This window comes from Acomys minous (genome assembly GCF_964271855.1).
Source record: "Acomys minous genome assembly, chromosome: 8".
In the NCBI taxonomy this organism is placed as follows: domain Eukaryota; kingdom Metazoa; phylum Chordata; class Mammalia; order Rodentia; family Muridae; genus Acomys; species Acomys minous.
In genome coordinates, this window is record NC_140489.1 from 76,531,735 (window position 1) to 76,555,617 (window position 23,883).

The 23,883-nt window shown below is 39.3% G+C and overlaps 1 protein-coding gene across 3 annotated transcripts in view; it reads right to left on the reverse strand.

The window, feature by feature from the left end:
* CRPPA (CDP-L-ribitol pyrophosphorylase A) overlaps positions 1-23,883 on the reverse strand; it is a 298,335-nt gene that overhangs the window by 270,062 nt on the left and 4,390 nt on the right. For all 3 annotated transcript variants that reach the window (XM_084791215.1, XM_084791217.1, XM_084791216.1), the window contains exon 2: positions 18,491-18,767. In XM_084791215.1, the coding sequence (XP_084647341.1) occupies positions 18,491-18,767 (277 nt within the window). The remainder of the gene's footprint in view (positions 1-18,490; positions 18,768-23,883) is intronic.

The window sequence follows — 23,883 nt, forward strand, 5'->3', positions numbered from 1 at the left end:
CTATTAAAAACAAGGAATTCCCAAAATTTGTGGACAAATGGAATGAACTAGAAATGATCATAATGAGTGAGTTAACCCAGAAGCAGAAAGAGTCAAATGGTATATATTCACTTACATCTGCATACTAGCCCAAGGGGCATGTCCCATGAAAGTCTTCACTTACCAGGAAACTGGGACAGAGGGGAGGGCATCCTATTGGGAATCTAGATGAGAGAAGCATGGGAGAATAGCAAAGTAGAAGGATCCAGAGGGTCCTAGAAACCTACAAGAAGAACATTATGATAGGCAGATTTGGGCCCAGGGGTTCCATTCAAACTATGGCTCCAGCCAAGGACAATACAGGTCGTAAACTTCAAACCCCTACCCAGATCTAGCCAATGGACAGGAAATTCTCCACAATTGAGTGGAGAGTAGGGTCTGACTTTCAGACATACTCTGGTGCCTCATATTTGACCATGTCCCCTGGACGGGGAGACCTGGTGGCACTCAGAGAAAGGATAGCAGGTTACCAAGAAGAGACTTGATACCCTATGAGCATATACAGGGGGAGGAAGTCCCCCTCAGGCACAGTCATAGGGGAGGGGAATAAGGGGAAAATGGGAGGGAGGGAAGAATGGGAGGATACAAGGGATGGGATAACCATTGAGATGTAAGAAGAATAAATTAATTTTAAAAATTATTTTGAAAAAATGAGAGTCTTGCTGTGACTTGAGGTGCTAGCGTTGGTCGATAGTACTTGGAGGACCTTCCCTTCTCTAAGAAGGAGAGGGGGCAATGGGAGGAGGGAGCATGAGGATGACATTAGGAGGAGAAGAGAGAGGAGGGTTGCGATCAGGCTATAAAGTGATAGAATAAAAAAAATTTAATGCCTAGCTATAGCTCTTCACAGTTGATGGCTTCTGGAAGGGATGGGGAAGGAAAAGGAGTCAGTCTTCTTTAAGGTGCTGGCCACTGGGAGTTTGGCCATGCTCCAGTGACTATATAGGCAACACAAATTGGAATTGGTCAATTTGAGGTTTGTTTGTTTTGTTTTGTTTTGTTTTTGTCTTTGTTTTGTGATTTTGGAGGAAGGGGAAGGGTGGGAGGGAGGACCCAAGGGTGGGAGGGAGGACCCAAGGGAAATGGGAACCAAATGTGACCAGGGTACATTGTACAAAGCTCCCAACTTATTATTAAAAAATATTACATTGAGGGAAAAGACTCACTAAGTTTTGAAAGACTTAAATTATAATAAGAATGTTCTCTCTTTAGGATACAAATTAGAGAAGAAAGTTAGAAATTTCAGAAATACATAGAAACTGAAAATATGCTAATGAAAAAGAAACAAATCAGTCAAGAAAATCAGTAGGGAACTTGAAGATATTTTAACATGAAAACATGGGCAATGTACAAATACTTGAATGGCTTGGTGTAAGTATTGCTGAGATATCTGAGTCTCTGTCCCTCCTGAACAATCTTTAAGCATGAGTTACAGAAACTCCAGATCCTGGATAAATGATGTTCATGATAGGAAGCATTTTGATTTGAATACCTGTATACACAATCTATCAAAACAAGCTTAAAAATGGAAAGCTGGAAACGGCCCGTGACAAGAAAATTGGGTTAACAAATTAAGTTCCTATAATGTACAAAGTGAAGACCTGTACGGCTTCACTGATTATGTAAAAATCATAAGGAAAATGCCAATTCCTCAAAAGGTTTCCAACAAGAACAGAACAGGTGAGGGAAGAGGAAGGAAACCCTTCCTCAACATCCCCATCAAGCAGAGCTAGCACAGGGACAGTAACCACAAGCAATAGCCTCACAAACATATATACACAAATCCCTCTGTATCCTCAGGGGATTGGTTCCAGAAGTACATGTGCACATTAAAACCCCTCATGTAAGTGCCATGAGATTTACGTGTAGCTGCCCACAGCCTCTCAGATACTTCAAATCATCTCTAGATTACTTACACCATATACAATGTAAATATAAAGTAAGTGGTTGTTACAGTATATTATTGGAGGCTAACAAGAAGAAAGTGTCTACATGTTCACTACAGATGCAGTTTGTTCCCAAATGTTTTCCTCCACAGTTGCTTGAATCTATAATGCAAAACCTGCGGACATGGAGGGCTGTCTTCGCTTATAACTAGTCACAGCATATAAAAAGTATTATGCACCATAACCAAGGGGAATTTATTCCAGAACCATCAGATTGACTCAGCATACCAAAACCCAAAACACCATAATAACAGAACAAGGGCTGAAGCACATGGACATCTCTGTAGATGGAGAAGACAGCACAAAACACAACATTCTCTTCTTGACAAAAAACATTCAAATTAGAAACAGAAGGGGGTTTGATCCACTAAAAAGCATCTTGAAAACCCTAAATGTTCCCTTTTTATGATCATAAAATAAGATAAAGAAATTCACTGCCATACATTTCATTATTAGACAATATAATGGGGAAAATCTCTAAAATCTCTAGCTGGGAGAATCTCTTAAGAAAATGTAGGCAAAGTGATCAAAGAGAAACAAGAATATCTCTGTGTGAGGCAGATGACACCATCTTGTTTAGAGAGGCCCTTTATGAATTAATTAAAGAGTTGTTGGGATAAATAAATCCTAAAAAGATGCAGGGAGCAAGTTCAACACACAAAAATCACATGAGAAATGGAAAGTACAAAAATAGAATTATGAAAATTCCACTTACGTATTTTTAAAGGAGTAAATTTAGTCAAAGTTTAAAACAATCTTGAAAAGCATACAAACACTTCCAGCTCCTAAAGGTTACAGTTTCCCTTTACATATTGTCACCTGTTTCCCTCAAGCACACAACAGTCCATCATCTTTCTACACTGCCTCGGTTTCCAGTCCTTTATTAAGCATCACCATTAGTATGTAGGCATGCTCTTGTCAACTGCCGCCAGAAAATCAACCCACTCTGGATTACAAGGTCACTCAAGCTACTAGCAAGCTGTGGTTTGGATAGGAAATAAACCCAACATTCATGTGTTGAAGTTTTGGTCCTCAGTGCAACACTGTCTGTAAGTGGAACTTTAAGAAATAGCTTAATCTTGAGAGCGCTAACGTTAATCTGTTGATGAATTCACATCTGAATGGACCACTAAGAGATGGAATCTTTTCATAGGAAGTAGGTCACATGAGGGTATGCTCTTGCAGGGCGTCTCATTCCTGAGACTCTCGTTCTCTGTCTCCTCGTGGAGCCATTCATTCAAGTTTCCAAGTAAGAGTCACATGGCTGTGCTGCTTTTACAAGGTCAGGATACCTGGGCCATGGAGCATATGCCTCTGGGAATGTAGTGCCTCTCATGCTTTCAACCCCCAGAGATGAATCTTTTGGTGAGTAGGTGGGTTCTTGATTGCCAACTTCCTTTCGTTTCTTTTAATCCTTCCTTTGAGCATTCTTGTATTGGATTAACAATAAATTAAAAAGACGTGTGTTATTTCATTTACCTCTAGGCATTTGAGTTGTCAGTGGGTTTTTGATATGAAATATACTCAAACATGGGGACTTGCTTCTTTTTTTTATTAATTTTTTTTATTTTTTACATATACATTTATATTATTAGACACACACACAATAAACTACCTACAGCAAGAAGAACAATGAAACAATCAGAAATTATACAAATGTTACATTCATAGTGTTTTGGCTATTTGTATTTGGCAGCCTTGAAGAAAACATCTTTACTATCTTGGTGTGTCTAAAATTCTGAATGTAAATCAGTCTCCATCACATCTCATTATTATCAACTTAAAGCATCTTTCTAGACCTAAAGAAAACATCTTAATCCCTAAACAACTAAGCTTAATTGTAAAACTAAACTGTCTGGTCTTCAACCCCATCAGAGACTTGAGAAGGAATAAAATTGATTACCAGAGTATACTGGGAGTATAGGTGAGCAGTTTCCCAAACGAGAAAATGACAGAGACAGTTTGCTACCTGAACAGTCACCCAAAACTCTCTATAACATTGGAGCATCAACTTCATCCTTCTTGCCCAATATATCTGACAGACATGTTTGTGAGGCAGGAACTATTGAGGACTTGCTTTCCCTGTCTCGCAGAGTTTGCCTGAGTGCAAGCTTGCCCTTTCCTAGACAGAATTCTGTCAGTGGTAGAAATGAGGACATTTTGCCTAGTGGCTTCTTTGCCACATTTGAAGCCATCTCCATAAGGAGGTTCTTTGATGGTCATCATCCTCTTTGAGGTAGGCTGGGTGTTGCCAGGAGTTAACCTGTCTCATTGTCAGTGAATCTTTAAAATAATAAAAAACATTTTAAAATGCCATATTCTGTATGTCTCTGAAATTTTTGAAGGCCTTAACTATTTTACCTTATCTTTCTACAGATATATATGTTCCACCTAAGATGTATATTCTTGTGATAAAAATAGACTAGTAATTGATATAACCATAATTTGATCAACTAATAATTAACTTGTATAACTTATTTATCCTAAACAACCTGCAATATAGCACTTTTGAAGTAGCGGAAGTAAACTCTGTATTATAATTGAGTTATATGGGTACAATACCTCATGTTAGAGTAGAAATATATATATATATATATATATATATATATATATGTATATATATAATATGTGAAGAATAATCTTACATTTGAATTATATACCACTGTATCTAAAATTAAACTTATTTGTATCTATATACACAATTCTATACCAGTGAATTAAAAGTAACCTTGTGAGTGACAATTAAGGCATAAAGTTGAAGAGTAGATTCAGTAATCTGGTTTTTTGTTGTTGTTGTTGTTCTATCTTTCGTATATATTTCTATATTCCCCCTTCTTTCTCTTCAATCCCTATCTCCAAACCGAAGAATGGAAGATAAATGTTAAGAGAGACATCCCTGACACCAATCTTGTTGTCTCTCTAAATAAGACCAATAAAAACTTATAACCAACTCCCATTGAAAATAACCCTCTACATCCCAAGAAAGCAACCAAAAACCTACCTGATCCTCCTTAAAGGTAGTGGAGAGTTGTTCTCTAAATGTTTCCTCTGGCTGAATAAAATCTTTGTAGGGGCCCAAATAAAATTGGGAAAATGGTTAAACAAGCTAGGAAGGAGACTTGCTTCTTATTATTAATTCTAATAGCATTTTACCGGATACTCTATAGATTAAGCCCGTATGTAATTTAGGAAGTCACTCATAAATATTGGAACTACATATTGCTTGTTGAATTTGAATGTTTTCTTAATTGGAGTCTGTTGTTTAGACTTACTGTAAATATCTGCTTTTTTACTCTCTAAATAAAGTTATTTCCTATTAGAGAGAGCTGTCCTTCCAGGAATCCTGGAGAGACTGTGGGGGTGGGGAGTGGGTCTGAGAGGAGTTGGGGGATGACTAAGAATGAACATAATCAAAATATAATCTGGAAATTTCTCAAAGAATTAACAAAATATTATATCTATATTTACATATACACATATATTTGAGATAAGTCTCTCACAACTTAGCCCTAAGTTGGGTTGGAACTCCTTTTGTAGAACAGGCTAGCTTCAAACTCACACACATCCACCTTGTCTCCCCTTCCCCGTGCTAGGATTTAAAAGGATGCACCACAGCTCACAATCCTAAAATATTCTATTTTATGGGAAAAAAAACAAGTACTGGGTTTATAATCACAAAACCTGAACATGAGCCCTAGCACTGTGGTTTATATTCCAATGGATTCCAGATTGTTCTTGTTTTACCTTTTTTTTCTCCTTTTTTCTAGATGGAGTTTCTCTGTGTACCTTCCACTGTGTCATCTGAAGATGGAATTTTCTAGGGCCTTTTTAACTGGGACAAGAATTCTCTTAGGATTTTAGAGGAGTTCAATTAACTCACTAATGGAGAATCACTCAATGCAATGCCTGGATATATTTTAAATAAAGGATGGCTTCTCAAAATCCATTTAATGTCTCTTTCACCTTTTCGTCTCTCTTCTAGTGTTGTTCCTATAGCACCAGTGAGTATACCTCTTTATCTTCTACATTCTATAGTCTCTCTCTGCCCCATCCTCTAAACTCCCCCAAACCTCCACAGTACATCTTGGTTGTGCTGAGGTAATCAATTTTCCTTCATTTTGTCTCTCCATTGTAATACTTAGGCCATGCCACACAACTAAGAGCAATGGATCCAGATGATCATGGACTGATGCCTCTAAACCATAAGCCAAAACAAAAGTTTCCTCCTTTAAACCGTTTAGTGTTAAGACTGTCAGTGAGTTGGGAGGAACTACCTAATATACAAGTTTAAAGCAAAGGTGAATTACCTACAGTATGGCAGTTTCCAACTTCTGTCCAGAATTCATGTCAATTAGGGCTTTACCTCTTCAACTAAATAACATTTATCAGTGTCACCAATGAGTCACACATTGCTAATTACAATGCACAAGTTTTAGGCTCACAGTGTTGGGGTTGATCTGGAGCTACTATGAATGCGAAGTAAATTGCTTGCCCCAAGATCCTTACTGTTCTACAAGCAAATTCTCATGTATTCAAAATGACGCTGTGTAAACTTTGCCTCCCAAATTATCTCTGATTGGCTAAATAAAGTTGCCATGGTTGGCTAAAGAGAGAACCAAGATTTGCAGGCTTAGGGGAGAAAGAGGAAGGAGGAGAAAGGAGCAGGTTGCTATGAGTTAGCATAAACTTGATGCCTATGACTGAAGGGAGCTTGCTTTGAGGACTGGCATGACGGAGAGAAGTCGCCCAAACGGAAAACACATACAAGTAGTGATGGGGGTTCCAGTGGGGAAGTAGACAAATAGCTTACAGGGTTAATATCTGCCCAGGCCAGGTGCATTATGGCTTTTAAAAAATCTAATAGGCTTCTGTGTCTTTTACTTATATAAAAACAGGTTAAGAAATAACTGCCACCTTAATAATCATATGAATTAATAACCATTATATGTAAGAGTTTCTACTTACTTTTCATAAACTAGTTACAAAATAGATCCTGTTGACATTCCAATATAAAATGTATACTCTTATTTTCTCAATTGAAAATATGACAGGCCTGAGATTCAAGACTTCTTCTCTACCTACGCTCATTCCGTAGATTTCTAAATCAATTCCCATAACTTGATTTCTAAATAAGAAATTCCAAATGTATGAATCTTTTTCTATAATATTCTTTTCAATTCTGGATTTGCACATCCAATTGCCTATTCAACATCTCTACTTTCCTTCATGAGTCCAAAATACACATCAAAACTACTGCAGTAAAGTCACAGTTTACTTGTCTATGTTATACACCATACAATGCTCTTATATTTATCCCCATGGACAGGAATGCCAACTGTATTGCTCTAATCAATCTCGTCTGGCATCTTGAAAGTCATTCTTGATTTCTTCCCCACTCTCATAATGACTGCTCAACCCATCAGTTAACTCTAGCAACAGCAAAATACCTGAAATTGCCCTACTTTTCACCATTTCCACCATGACTGCCTCCATGGCACTATTTAGTACATATGTTCTTCTTCTCTGAGGCCTTCCCAGGAGCTTCCCCATTAGTTTTCCCTTTGGCATCTGTAGTAGCAAGGACTTAGAAATAGATCTCACTTGTAAAAATAAATGAATTTTGATTTTATAGTAATGTTTATGAATAATATATAACTTCCAGACTTACATGAAATACTTTCCCTAAATACAATGTTCCAAAAAAAAAGTCTAAATGGATACAAAACAGAAGTCTTGCAAATATAACCAATAATTATTTTAGACATACATGGGTTTTAACTAAAGAGAAAAGCCAGAGAATGGCAAAGCTCAGATTATGTTTGTTCATTGGGTAGAAAAGGAAAATGAGTAAAATTGAGGAAGAAACAATTTTAAAATCCATGGTAACCTTGTAACACTAGATGGTAGGTATTACTGTCCAATGAACTCCACATAGCATCAGCACATACAGAACAATTTAAAAAATGAGCAATGGGAGCCCTTCTATCTTTATCACTGAAAGCCAGCTCCTTAGAAGCAGAATCCATCCACATATTAAATACCATTAGAGCAGAATGGGTAAATTCAAAGAATTGTCAGGTCTTGTCTCTGTAAAAATATTAGTGCATGGTGACAGCAGTGTCAGAGGTCTCATCACACACAACTCTTAAAAAGGGAGGAGATCCCAGATGAAGCCCTCTGCGGCCTGCTCTTTCTGCCACACTCACTACCCACTGGCAACAGCAGATGCAGAAGAAAGATGCTCGTGCTGCAGGCACCTACTCCTGAGCTGAGTTTGGTAACAGACCTCTGTCCAGAGCCACATGTACAGTGAATCCCTATTGTGTGATGTTTTCTGAAATAAGTGGCATAACTAGGACACAGTATGGACAAAGCCAGTTCTCTCTGCAACATTAACTCTCTGGGAAGCTTGTTAGATCCCCACATTATCAAATATTCTTAGGAGTTAGCCTAGTGGGCTCCAGACGGAACTTAACAGCTTAGGCTACTGGTGTGACTTGCCTCTCATCCATTAACATATTTGCATGTGTTTATGTATGATAATCACCATGGGCACGAATCACAAGATGCAGAAATGCTAATACCACCTCCACTTGTTACTTTTAACCACAGCATTAAAGCTTGGCATTGTGGTGAGTGACTGTAATTCCAGTACCCAGGAGTCAGGCAGATCACTGTGTCTTTGCAGCCAGCCTGGACTATAGAGGAAGACCCTAACTTAAAAAAAATAAAAATAAACGGATTTAATTTATGAAGGAACCATCCATAGAGCAGTACTAACACATACTGCTGCTATGGCATCTGCATTATCCTAGATTGCTTTCTGTTGCTCTAATAAACACCAAGCGCAAAAACAACTTGAAGAGGTAAAGGTGTATTTCATCTTACAGTTTACAGTATATCAAGAGAAATCAGAGCAGGAACTCATGGCGACACCCTTGCAACAAGAACTGAAACCGAAGCCATGGAGGAATTCTGCTTACTGGCTTGCTCTCCATGGACTGCTCAGTTTACTTTTTAAAAAATAACTTTTGATAACTTGTAATGTAATTTCATCATTTCCCCCTTCCCTTTCCTCCCTATAAACCCTCCTTTGTATCCCCACTTTTTTTTGTTCACGGCTTCTTTTGATTTCAATGTTGTTGGTAATGTGCATGTGGGGGGGGGGGGCACTGCCCATAGTTATCTGGCCCTCCTACATCTGCCATTAACCAAGAAAAGCCCAATAGACTTGCCTAGACAATTAAAGGGAAAGATGAACATCTAACTTCTGATGGAGGCCAACTTGATAGAGGCACTCTCTTAAGATTCTCTCTTCTGAGATGACCCTAGCATGTAGCAAGTTGACAAAAAGCAATCAAAAACCGCAAATGCATTGTAGCTAATTAAATGATGTGCAATGTGCAGTAGAAATAATTCATGATGGACATAAGCCCCCTAAGGCTCAGAACTATCAAATAAAGTAACACTAGCGACTGTAAAAATATTTGCATCACCAGCTGTTTCCCTCTGGAACTAGAGCACTGTGGTCTCCAGGCTGAGGCGTGGCTCTGACTTGTGTTGTAGCACAGTTCTTCAAAGTTGTAGAGGGTGACAAGAGTCAGAAAACTGAAGGAAGAGGGTGTCATCCAGAAAACCACCTGCTCTTCAAAGTGGCTGTAATATTCCACAGAAAGAGAAGTTGTGTTGCCGATGAGGATGAGGATGATGAAGAGAATGGCTTTTTGTGGAAGAAAAGGGAGAAAAAGCTCCAGTGGAGAAACCTGTATGAAATATTCTGCCCAAAATGTACAATAATCAAGTTGAAACAGAAAAAAAAAGCCTTACAACCAACAATACCAAGACCAAAATGTCAAGAATCTTTCAGAAAAACAGGAAAATCCTAAATCAGGAAAAGAACCTTGTGATGATTCCCCTTCACTGTCCACTTGATAGAACCACCCTGAGCCCACAGCTCAATGGGGTGTGCTTCCAGAAAGGTTTGAGAGATCAGGCAACACCCACCGTCTGTGCCATCTGTGTGTGTGTGTGTGTGTGTGTGTGTGTGTGTATGTGTGTGTGTCTGTGTGTCTGTGTGTCTGTGTGCATCTCTGTGTGTGTGTGTGTATGCATATGTGTGTGTGTCTATGAGTATATGCATGTATGTGTGTCTCTGTATGTATCTCTGTATGTATCTCTGTGTGCGTCTCTCTGTGTGTGTATGCATGTATGTGTGTCTCTCTCTGTGTGTCTGTGTGTGTGTCTCTGTGTATGTGTCTGCATGTGTGTGTCTGCATGTGTGTGTCTGCATGTGTGTGTCTGCATGTGTGTGTGTGTGTCTGTGAGTATATGCATGTATGTGTGTCTCTGTGTGTGTCTCTGTATGTCTCTCTGTGTGTGTCTCTCTGTGTGTGTATGCATGTGTGTGTGTCTCTATGTGTCTGTGTGTCTGTGTGTCTGTCTGTGTCTGTCTGTGTGTGTGTCTGTCTGTGTCTGTCTGTCTGTGTGTGTGTGTGTATGCATGTGTGTGTATACATGTGTGTATGTGTGTGTGTGTGACAGAGAGAGAGAGAGAGAATCTTACTCTGCCACTCTATAAACCACCACTAAAGTCCAAATGCAATAAAAGCCATCAGAGGAACTGCATGTCATTGGCTAAACTTTAACTCTAGGAAAGTAAACATTCAATTCACCTTAATTCTACTACTACTAAATGTTCTATTTGCGTATTGATAAACCTTACTTCATTTGAATTACTATACAGAATCAGCTATCCTGGACAAAGTTCCTCCAACCCCATTTGAAAGCAACCACAAAGGTGGTTTAAAGCTGAGCTGAAAGTGGCGTTTAGAGCAGCAGCAGCTTCTCCAGCACGGTCAAACCCTGAGTTCCAGCTGCTCCTGTGAAGTACTCCAGCTTTAAACACTCATGGGTTTGCAAGAGAATACCTCCATTAGCTCTGGATCTAAATCAGTACAAAAGTTGTTCTCTGATAACAGTCTGGACCCCAGTCCTCCAGGAGGGCTATTTACATTACTGACACACAGGTACGTCAGCACACTGATGTCTAGCACACTGATGGCAATCAAATACAAGTAACTGGTCAAGTTAATTCTGCTTAAAGGTCAAATTTTTAGATGCAAAATAAAACATCTGCCAAGTGATTTTCCAACTCTGCTGCAAAATACATGCCCAGAATACATGGCTTGGAGTTGTAAAACTAAATGCTAACTTACATTTTCTCTGATGAACACAAATGAAGTCTAAGAGGATTGCCACAGTGTCATTAATCACTGCTAAGTATAGCCATATTGCATAAGCCCAAGATTACATAGATACACTCTTACCAATGTTTCCAGTTACATATATGTCACTGTCTCCAAAGAGACAATGTAAATGACTTATTTTTAAACTAAAACCTCGTTTTAAAAATCTAGAATGATAAAATGATTTCTATGCAAAACTTTGTCTGAAATTGATGTATAACAGTCTGAAACTGCTTAAGGTTGTTTTCTTAACCTAATCAACAAATAAAATATCTAGAGCCATTTATAAACTCTCATTATAGTCAATCATTCATTAATTTAAGACAATTGGGTTGTTGCTGTTGTTGTTGCTGTTGTTAAACATTAGTCACTTTGTTAAACAGTAAAAACAATTGTTAAAGAATAACAAAATCATTTTGTTGAATCAAAAACACATATTATAATATTTTTTGAATTATTATGTTCTCCCCCATTTTGTGACAGTCATTTTAGTGACTCTTACTCTAAGGGGCAGGAGGATGCAGAGAGGCAGCTAACCATCCTACAGTGCATGAGGCTACTGCTGTAACAACGAGTTGTCTGTTGGAAAGAGCCAGGGCAGGAGTCAAAGCTTCCACCCCCATTATCAAACTCAAGGTAAACTCTCAAGAGTTTAAATATACTGACACTTATCTAAAGCTATCATCATGGAAAAAGACAAATTCAAGGAGCTCAACTGAGTTGGAAGCTGAATACAGAAGGCCTTGAATTCAGAAGAAAGGCCTGAGCGTAGGGGATGTGGAAGATGTCAGTGTGTTAGTGGGTGTCCAAGTCTGCATACAAACGCAGTATGCAGACAGGAGGAATGGTCTCTTTTCAGAAGGTTAACTGCAGCAAGGGAAAATGTCAGAAAGTACAGGAACAGAGAATAGGTGTTTTTACAATCTCTAAGAATTAGGGCAAGGCCCAAATGTAAGGAGACAGGTGTCTCTTAGGTGTTCAAATTATCTGTGCCTATAGCAGTGCTTACAAGGATCTGTGCATGGTGTGCTGAGAAAATAGGGAAGAGTCCTGTAGTGACTCAGGCTGTGGCAGACACCAACAGTACAGACCAGGCCCCTGCCACTGGTTATTTTGTGGCAGTTCACAAAGGGCTGGGTGACATCTATTTAGAAGAACATAAGAACAGTCAATCATGAGAGCAGAATACCCTGAGGCCAGCTCCAAGCCCTTCCTCACCTCTAGTCTCCAGTCTGGATGTAAAAAGGTAACAGACTGAATTTTCTGCCACGTGTCACTCTGATGACCCAGTGCCAGGCACACAAGAATGCCTCAGAGGCCTCTGCCTTCAGCCGGACACTTCCAAGACAGCAACAGGGATCTCGTCAGCCCCTCTCTCTCATAGAGCAAGCCCTTCCTCCTTGACCTTCCAAGAACAGAATGCTTTAGATTGTTGGAGTAGGTTTCAGTGAAAAATGGTCCTCACGGTATCCTAGGAGAGGCACTATTGGGATGTGTGGCCCTGTTGGAGGAAGTATGTTACTGGGGAGTGGGCCTTGAGGTTTCAAATGCTCAAGCCAGGCCCAGTGTCACTTTTCTCAGTCTGCTGCTGCGGATCTGTATGTAGAATTCCCAGCTACCTCTCCGGCACCATGTCTCTCTGCACACTGGCATGCTTCTCTTCATCAAGACCCTAAGCCTCTCGAACTGAAAGCCAACCTAAATTAAATGCCTTCCTTTATAAGAACTGCTGTGGCCACGGTGTCTCCTCACAACAGCAGAACATTGACTAAGATAATTGTATATTCTTAGGCATAGAATCAAGTTTTTAACATATACCTCTGCCTTATACATTTAATGGAGCATCTCATAACAAACAACAAAAAGAAAACATAATTTTGCCACAAAAATGGGAATTTTACTTTCAATTTTATGAAAAAAACTATAGTATAGACATGATTTAGGTTTCTCAGAGATCAGTAGATTAATGATAACAAAAATAAAATAAAATAAAGGAGCTACAGAAAATATGGGTATATGGTTTGAGAGGAGAGCAACCACAGAAAACAGAGTCATAGACACCAAAAGAGAGGATCTAGAAGGAAGAGCTGGTTAGCACCGCCAGGCAGAAGGAGTGTATGTTATTTCAGCTCCTACCGGCACACTGTGGCTTAGTTCTGAATGTAGCATGTGCTATCATGAACACCAGATTAAAGTGAGCAACCCCTGCCAAGATGCCCCTACTTCAGACAACAGCCCCAAGCCGAGTACTCAGCCACAAGTCCAGAATATTCCCAGTGCCCTTATCTAGGACTGAAACCAACACCCCTATCTCTAGGAAGTGTCACACTTACAATACCAGGTTGATCACAGGGGAGCCAAGTCAGACCAGCTCCCAAATGCAGTGCCATATTGAGTATAGGCTAGAAGGATCTGAAACACAGAGTGTCCGTGGATTCAGAACACGCCACTCTCAGTACCTCTGTGTGTTCACCATAACTAAGCAGCTGTTCTGAGCCTCTGGGTCTAGAGATTTACAACAGTGTCCTGACATACGAGTGATTCATTGAGTTATGACTTCAGCTCTTAGAGCATGCTGGAGCTGGGCACTGCCAGTACTCCTAGTACGCAGGAGCCTTGCTCTCCCTGTACCAACAAGTCTCAACCACCTTTAGGCATCTTTTATTACCCCTGCATACTTTTACTCTCTAACATTTGCCTGGTAAGAAATCCTTGTTGCTATTCATCTTAACACAAGTGTAGAAGAATGTGATTATTTCATGCTTAGAAGAGATGAAAATTTCTAGTTTTGTCAAAATGGCAGTAAGAACATTTTAACTATTGCAGTTAAAAAACTAAACTAATAAAAGCAAATCATAATTTAAAAAAAAATATGACTAAGCTCCTGACAAGATTTCCAGGGAATAACAAATACAATACCTAGAAATAAAGGGAGTAAGATTATAAAAATGCTTGCGTTAACATGAATATTTATCTTTAATAGACAACAGAGAGTGATAAGTAACATCTTGAGCCTGGACCACTTGGTCAGGACAAGGCTCTGACAACCAGCTATGAAGGACACACCCTCGATGAAAAGGTAGAACACCCAAATCAAGGAAAACAGCAAGCAAGATTGTCTTGGCATCTGCATATGGAGCAGGGCCAGCTGCTCCTGAAAGCCTTAACAACCAGCTTAGCATATGTGGAGGGATAGTTTGATTTAATGTTACCCAGGATCTACAAAACCGCAAACCAAGAATCAATGAGATGCTGTTCGAAGTTAGTAATGTGCTTGGAAATGCTGGCAGAAAGAACATAAATCCATGCTTCAAAAACACACCCCATCCCATGTCCACAGGATTCTCCCTGATAAAGTCCTGCCAAACAAGAGCAGGACTCATTCCTTGACATCTGTTACAGCTCAAACTACACGGCAAAGGAGGAAACAAACCATGAGAAAAGTGAACAGAAAGGAAAAGTTGGAGAGCTACCAAGAAGTACAATTAGCTGCAGCGTATAAATGGTTTGAATATTAAAGGACAACATGTAAAATCAAAAACAGAAAGAAGACTAATCACATTTGAAAAAGGACTAGAAAGAACTGAAAAAAAAAATAGTAAATGGATTCCTAACCAGGACATTAAACACAGCTAAAAAGTGAATGAAATAGAAAACAGATTATCTAGAAAACATGGAAACATGAAAGGCAAGCTAGACATGAAGACTGGATGAAAGGATCTATCTAGCATTCTCCTGGGAGAAGGAAAATGTATGCAGATAGGAAATATGACAGAGACTAACTGTTGGTGTTCTGCTAAGGAAGTTGTCTCCTTTGCCAATTAAGGCTCTTTCCCCACTTTCTCTTCTAACAGATTTATTTTGAAGTTTTTGATGCACTTAGTTTTGTACAGGGTGATAAACATGGATCTATTTGCATTTTCTACATGTAGACATTCAATTAGACCAGCACCATTTGTTGAAGATGCTGTCTTTTTTTTCCACTGTATGGTTTTGACTTCTTTGTCAGGAATCAGGTGTCTGTAGGTGTGTGGGTTTATTTCTGGGTGTTTACTTCAATTCCACTGATCAATCAGTCTGTTTCTATGCCAGTATCATGCAGCTTTTATTACTAAATTTCTCTGTAGTACAGCTTGAAGTCAGGGATGGAGATATCTCCAAGACCCAGACATACTGGTAACTCCTGGGCATATAACCAAAAGATGCTCTACCATACTACAAGGGCAACTATATTCATAACAGTTTTATTCATAATAGCCAGAAACTGGAAACAACCCAGATGTCCCTCAACTGAAGAATGGACAAAGAAAATGTAATACATTTGCACAATGGAATGCTACTCAGTTATTGAAAATAAGGAAGTTGTGTAATTTGCAGGCAAATGGATTGAACTAGAAAAAAATCATCCTGAATGAGGTAACCCAGACCCAGAATGACACACATGGTATGTACTCACTTATAAGCAGATATTAGCCATATAGTACAGGATAACCATACTACAATTCACAGACCCAAATAAGCAAAGTTACAAGGAGGTCCCAAGGGAGGATGCTGAGTCACACCTAGAAGGGGAAACAGAATAGACGGTGGAAGTGATTGATGAGAGGAGACAGAACAGGATAAGAGAGGAAGTGCAGAGAGAAATTAAGGGTAGGGATCAGATGTAGGAAGAGTGGGGGCAGAAGCACAGAGAGCTTGCAGAGAGAAAAGACACCATGGAGGGTGCATCTCTGAGACAAGCTAAAGACCTAGGACAGGGTAGGCTCCTGGGAGGGTATGAGGGTAACTCTAGCTGATACCTCTAATAGTGGGGGTCATGAAGACTGAAGAGGCTACCCTCTAACTAGGCAGGACTCCTAGTACAGGGAGGGAAAACACTAACCCACGCACAAAAACTTTGATCCAAAATGTACCGTGCCTACAAGATGTGTAGGGATAAAGATAGAGCAGAGATTGAGGGAATGTCCAAGCAATGCCTGGCCTAACCTGGGACCCACACCATGGAAGAGAGCCAAACCCTGACACTATTTTTTTTAATGTATAGAGCCATCACACAGGAAATCTGACAACTATACAGACTCTATGAGCAGGAATAATCTGTTTTCCTGTATGACTGTCTCTGATATGGTTGCAGATAGGAGCCTAGCATAGCTATCCTCTGACATGGTCCACCCAGTAACAGACATATACATGCTGAGACTCACAGCCAAACATTGGGCAGAGGAAAGGGAGCCATGTGGAAAAGTGGGGCAGCGGGGGATGTGGGGGAAGAGAAAGACTCAGAGGGGACAAGAGCTTCACAAGAAGACCAACAGAGTCAACTAACCTGGGCCCAGGGAGACTTGCGGAGACAGAAGCACCAACTAAGGACCATGCCTAGTCCCCATACACATATGTAACCAATGGACAGCTTGGTCTTTATGTGGTCCCCTTACTAGGGGGCAGACTCTGTCATGGACTCTGATGCATGCTTTTCAATCACTTGCCCCTGGTGGGGCTACCTTACCAGGCCACCGTGGCAAAGGATGTGCTCAGCCCTGATATAACTTGATGTGCTGAGATGGGTTAGTGGGGGTGCTCCCTTTGTCTATGGGTAGGGAAGGGGAGATTCGAGGAAGAGGAAGGGAGGGTGGAGCAAGGAGGAAAGCAGGGAGGGGAAATGATTGGGGTATAAAGTGAATAACTAAATAAAAATTTTAAGTATTTAGAAAGAACCAGATTTCATTAAAAATACAAGTTGTTGATTTTAGATATATATGTGATTAAATTTTAAAAATAGTTTGAGTCAAGTTTAAGAAAATGACAGATTAATAAGAATTGCCACAAATGTTTGTCAATAAAAAACAACACAGTTCTCACCTAAATAGGAATAAGAAATAGTTTATTCTGGGGCCAAATTTGACTAATCATAGCCTGGGAACATAGATATAGGTTACTTTAAATTTCATGTTCCAACAAGGAAGCGGGTTCATGAAGTTTTTATAGTCATAAAGCAAAGAGGGTCATAAATCAAGACACTTTTCAAATGCATTAGTGGAAATATCACAGAGGTAATTACAGCAAGATGGGGAAAAGTCTACTATCAGCCATGGATGCTATCTGATGAAATCTTAGCTGTGGGTTTGGCGGAGGAAGTTAGCGGTCTAGTAGGTTAATAGATGCCAAGGGCTTTTTATCTGTGAGTCACAGGATATTACTTCACACAGAGGTGAACAGGAGTGGCTACTCCGGGGGCTAAGGCTACCTAGAGATAAGGTCTGGATATGTCTCTCACCAGGATTGCAAACTTAAGTTTGATGTCCATGCCCCCCACATTTGGAGAAATTTACTGGGTAAACAGAAAAAAAGTAAACATGTTCTAAAGATAGCAATAGGCATTTGGACAGCCTGTGTTTACCTGAGTGGCACAGAAAGGAAGACAGCCTTGTAATCTTCAAATGACTAATGTAAGGGATGTAAAAGTCATGTATGGTTATTCATTCTAGAAAATAAGCCATTTCTGACAGACTCAAGATACAAAGTTCCATGGGCCAGTTTTTTGTTAATTGTATATACCCTGCACTTCTGTCAGATTTGTAAATATAACAGCTTATGGAATTCAATCATTAAAGTTCTAAAGATGTGCACATATATTTATAAACTTCATTACAAAAGAACCTTTCAAATAAATAAGAACACCACACACCAATATTAAGGAGGTCCAAAGTCTATGCAACTTAATGAACCAATATATAGTTATGATTGGCATTGAAATGGAAATTGTGAAACTGTACAGTAAATTTTACATTTTCAGTACTTAAACAGAGGACAGAATTAGAACTAGAAAAGTAATTATCACCACATCCCTTTTAAACCTCATGTCCATTACGTACACTCTCAGGAAGAAATAAACCCTTATTCTCCCATGTGTGAAAGCTACTCAGTAATGTATGTACGTATGTAAACAAATGTACATGTTGGGAATGTACATGAAGAGAAAAAGAAAAGCTGACTATAAGAGGATAAGGAAGAACTGAATGAACACAATAGACATATATTCTAATGACGTCATCAGTGTATATTCTCCATGAGATCACAATATGATAAATGATATGACAAAAGGCAGCCAAGTCTCACAGTGTGCAATGCTGTCACATCCCTAAAATGCTGTCTTCAAGTCACTGTCCCCACTTAGAGAGAGTTAAATGTATTTCTATCAAAATACACCAAGTTAACTACCTCATGTTTGTCCCTTACCCAATCTCAGTGTCAAACACTTACCCCATGTTCCTTAGCTGCTATGACAACTCTCAGGAGAATATCTTCCTCAACGAAAGGTCTCACAGCATCGTGGATAATGACCACTTCTGGCTTAGTGAGTTTACAGTCCGGCTGATCTTCTGCCAGGGCTTTCAGTCCATTGAAAATTGATCTGTGGCGCGTTGCTCCTGCCTCAGCCAGTGAAATGCGCTTATGCCCATACCTCTGGATGATGCTTCTCATTGCTGCCATTTTCTCTCCTGTCACTGTCACCACAATGTCCTTTATCCAGCATACACTACAAAGAAAGCACATCTACATTTAACAGAAATGGACTCTAAAGCCCATGGTAGAAAACTGAATTTCCAATATAAGTAAGTATCAATTGATCTACCATTGGGAAAGTAATCCTGAGAGCTCAGTTGTTCTGCATTTGTATTAGGTCTGGAAATCAGTAAGCATTTCACACTATCAATAGAGGTGACTTCTTATATGGCATGGTACATAAAGTATGTCATACTACATACTAGATACATGAAACTTTTCACTTCAATTAAATTTGCACAAACAGTATATTTATAAATTGCCTGAGAAAACAAACAAAAGAATATGCTTTTAAATATATATTTCCTATTATTTTATCCCTCAGTAGGGGAAGAACAACTCAAAACATTAGTGCATTCTACAAGCTGACTTCCTCAAGATGTTCCATGAGCTGCAAACAACCACACAAATATTAAAACTAGCCAATCTTCCTCAGAACTGCCCCAGACTGAACACAGTCTATACTGGCTGTCTGTAGAATCAAACAGGATACCAGTGCCAGCCAGCAAGTGACACTGGGGACCTGCATGTCCCCATGGGCCCAAACTAGGATAAATGCCTCTGACCCACAGTGTCAAGTCTGAGTAAAAATCACTGAAAGTTTCTAATATTTTATAATATTTCTAATATTTAACTACAAAATGTAATTTAAAAAAAGAAAAAGCTAGAGTAGTTAAGTCCTAAAAAATATAGTATCAAAACCACAGATAATGAGAAAAGCACTTAACACCCATGAAGCATGTCCCGTTTTTAACTTGTACGATAGTCAAACACACCTCTACTCTGTCTCTGACAGAGAGAGTAGTTCTCAAAATACATTTACATGATAATTGATAGAATATGATTCTCTAATTTATGTAATAGAGTCATATTAATACATTTACTATCTTTCATAGTATAGAATATATACCTTTCTGTATTTCAGTTTTATTAAAAATAAGTGGATAGTACAAAAAAATGCCACTTTTTCACTGACAATACAATATTCCCAGTGTTTTGGTTTGGTTTGGCTGTTTGCTTGATTGACTGTTTTGAGTCATCTTCTGGCATATAGGCTCCAGGGCATCACATGTATGTGTCTTGTGCATTGCTTTATACAAAATACAAAATACAAAATTATTATACAAAATAAGTGTTTATTGAATAAATAAACTTCTCATAATGTAATGTCTTACAACACTTATGGGTTGGTTTTCTTGCTTTTAACCTTAGATCCTTAGGTTACTTAGAGGTACTCCATCACTTTTATATTTTATCAGACATTTTAAGACTTCAATAATGAAAAAGATACAGTAACATAGGATGCCCAAGAGCCATCTGTATAAGTAAATAAAAATTACAGAATAAAATCACTTGTAAATTTTCATTTGGTTTACATAGCAACTCCACCCATTCCCCACACCAATCTCATCCTTAACAACTCTAGAACTTACCCTATCCTAGCAGCATAGAAACTACACAGCTCACAAAGATTAACTCAAATGCCAAAACACCACTCTTCAGTCCCCCTCAGTGTGGAGTTCTGGAAGGTTCTGGCTCAGCTACCACAGCTGTGACCCACCATTCTTTCTTGTAATCATTTAGTCCGACACTTAATGAATAGAGTTCTTAACTGTCTCATCTTATCTCAACACAATTTATTCTTGCTACTAATGGTCTTTCCCAAGTTCAAACCCTAGGGCCATGCTCCTGGCTCTGGCCCAGGCCTTTGTATACATAACTGTCTCCTCCCATAAACACACAGGCCTCCCCTCTGCCAAGACCCTCTTACTTTCCTGCCTAGCTGCTTCCTGAAGGGAGAGTAATGTGAGTCTGAAATACTCTCACAAGCTTATGTATTTGGACATTTGGTCCCTAACTGATAATGCTATATTATGGAACCTTTAGGGCAAGAGACATGGGTAGCCAGCATCAGTGGGCCATCAAGTCTTTGAAGGTTAAAGCCAGGCCAGCTTCCAAGCTATATTCTCTGCTTCCTGGTTGGCTCTGCTAACCCACTTCACTGCCTTCCCCAAATAATAGGCTGTATCTCCTACAAAGTAAAGCTTCTCCTCCCTTGAGTGGATTCTCTCACAGAAGATGAGAAAACCAGTACAGAGGGCAACATATCCTCTTACTAGTATGTCTCTGTGTTGCTCTTCATACTGCCTTGCCTCTGTCCCTATCCTACCAGTCCATTATCTGAGCCCTACTTGATCTCCAGCTCCAAACACAGCCCAATCCAGGAACCACCCTTGACCACAAAGCTGGGTGCAGCCTCCTTTCCTGCCACTTCCAAAAGCCTCGCCTCTCAAAGGTTATTACATGGCATGCTGCAGTCTGTAAGTTTCTATCTGCCTCATTAGGCTGATAGATCTCTGAAAGACCACATCCCAGAACCTGGCATATATTTCACTTTTAGTAATATTAGTTATAGAAACAGCTAAAAATATAGAATCTTTACTAGCATCTATGGGGTGTGTTAAGAAATGTGCATAAAATATCTCATGCCCAGCTCTTTGGGATAAATTTCTATGGTCTCAATCTTACCCTTGAAGACACAGAGATAATGACCCGCCCATAAGTGTACCAGTAGAAAAAAAGGAAAAGACTGGGATATGACTTTGGAACTCACACTGTTAACCAGTATAAGTGTGTCAACACTGTCTCGGAGAGAAAGTGTAACATCTAGGAGAGAAAAAGTCATCTGGACCATTCTGTATTTCACATTCCATTTCTGTTACTAGGGTTTAAATATGTGGTATTGCTGCTTTTACAGTAAAAGAGTCAATTTTCTGTCATTGCTAATAATTCCAACAAAGGAAAGTTTTTCTTTATACATGTATTCACTGACAGTCAACAAATGTCAACTGAGCATCTAGCCCATGCCTCTCCTATGCAAGGCACTAAGACAATGATGAACAGAGAAGGACAGCTTTCCTTATAGCACACTCCATAGTCAGTAAATATCTGCTAACTGAACAAAATTTTTTTTTTACCTAATTACTTAAGTAATTAGGTAAAAATGCTTTTAAAAAAGTATTTAGCTGAGCATGGTGGCACATGCCTTTAGTCCCAACACTGGGAGGCAGAGGCAGGCTAATCTATGTGAGTTTCAGGCCTGCCTGCCTGGACTACAGAGAAAGTTCTAGGACAGCCACTGCTAAAACAGAGAAAACTATAAAGGAAAGAATAAAATTATTAAAATCCATCAAATGTGTTGGTCACTTAATGCAGTCCCATGTTACCATCTTTAATACAGAGGAATTGTAATAAATATTCAGCTACATCAGTGGCAGAACTGTTGTATAAAGCAAGAGAGTGAATTGATTCCTAAGCTATTTTACCTTTACTACTTCCCATTGCATTTTTTTCCAGAGAACTCAGTTGAGTGAACTTTTAAAAGTTTAATGAAAAATTACATTCAACTAAACTACAAGAGAATCAAGAAGAAAGATGAAAGGCTATCACATAACATATAGGCATTCAAATATCTATTCAGTGGTTCCTTATGTTTCAAATAAATTAAACTAGATGTAAATAATTATAAACAGCTAGAGCTGTAACTTTAGACCATTCCCAGGCAATTGCATTAACTTTTTAAAATTGTGAGTGTTTTGTCTGCATGTATGTATATGCACCACACACATGCAGTCCAGTGAGACCAGAAGACAGACATGGATGTTTGTGAGCTGCCCTGTGGGGGCCGGAAACCGTACCTGGGTCTTCTGCAACAGCAACAAGTGCTCTTAACCACTGAGCCATCTTTCCAGCCACAATCTTATTAAATTGAATTTATAATGGGCCTGGGTTTGGAGGGGAAGGGGTGCTGTTGTTGAAACAGTGTCTAATATAGGTTGCTCTAGAATGCACTACCTACCATGAGCTGGTCTCAAACTCATGGCAATCTTCCTGCATCAGCCTCCTGACTGCAGATTTACAGGTCTGAGCCTCAACTCCCAGCTCCAAAATGTTATAAACCACCATTTTTCAAAGTGTGCATTTCAGGAACCAATATACATCATTCAGACCTTTCTGTTAAGTTAAATCCAGTATTGTTGACTAAGTTAAATAGGAATGAGAATAGAATGCATAGCACAAAATTGGGTAACAAAATCCTCAATAAAGTAAAGGTTTATAAATAACTGCTTCATACCATTCAAGAGCTAGTGAACTTCCTAGGCTATTTTGTTCAAAAACCAAGGATACACCCAGGACCTGCGAGCTTTTGTAAGTACTGTTTGTATTTCAAAGGATTTGTTCACATTCTTTTCAAGTCATAGAATTAAATTTTAATTCTGCAGAAGACTTTTAATAGTTTAAAATCATGAGACTGTAAAAGACCTTAAGTACCTCACACAGTGCACACTGAATAAATATTTGCTGAATAGAAGCAGCATCCAGCCTACTTCTGAGCTGAAAACAAGTCCACACCAAACCCCCGGCAGCCCAAGTCTATCAAATTCACATGAGTATTTCCTTCCTGGCACATTCCATAGCAAATATAAACGTAGCCCCAAGCTCCCTAACACCTACAGACATTTTGAGGAGGAAATCTAATATCTCTGAAGTTCTTTTCTCCTGGAATAACAACTGTTACAAGCACACTCTGCTCAGACAGTTAAAAACAGAGCATTTACACAAATGCTTATTTAAAAACCTGGGGAAAGTCAAGCTGCCTTAACACCTACAATATTTGCTCATCCAGGCTGCAGGAATCCAGCCTTAAGGAGACAGTGGCAGCTGCTGCACTCCAACATCACTGCCTTCCTGTCAACTTGACTCTGAGTTGCATCATAGCCTTGTCTACAGGTTTGGGCCTCCTTGTGCCCATTTTGATGTTTTAGGATAACATGTTGAGTCAGTGTAATGAGCAGGTTGCCAATCACTTAGCAAAGGCAAGACTTTTCCCTGCAGTGCAGCTCTGTAGACTCAGAAGCAAGGGCTGGCCCCTGGTTCTGAAGGTCTCAAAGGGAAGGCAACTCAGAGCTCTCATCCTGTAACCTGTACAAAACACACCAGCTTTTCTTCTCCCCTTCACTTAGACATGCCCTTAATGAACCAAATGGATCTCTCTTACCATTCTGCCAGAAGTGTCCTAAGCACCGCTC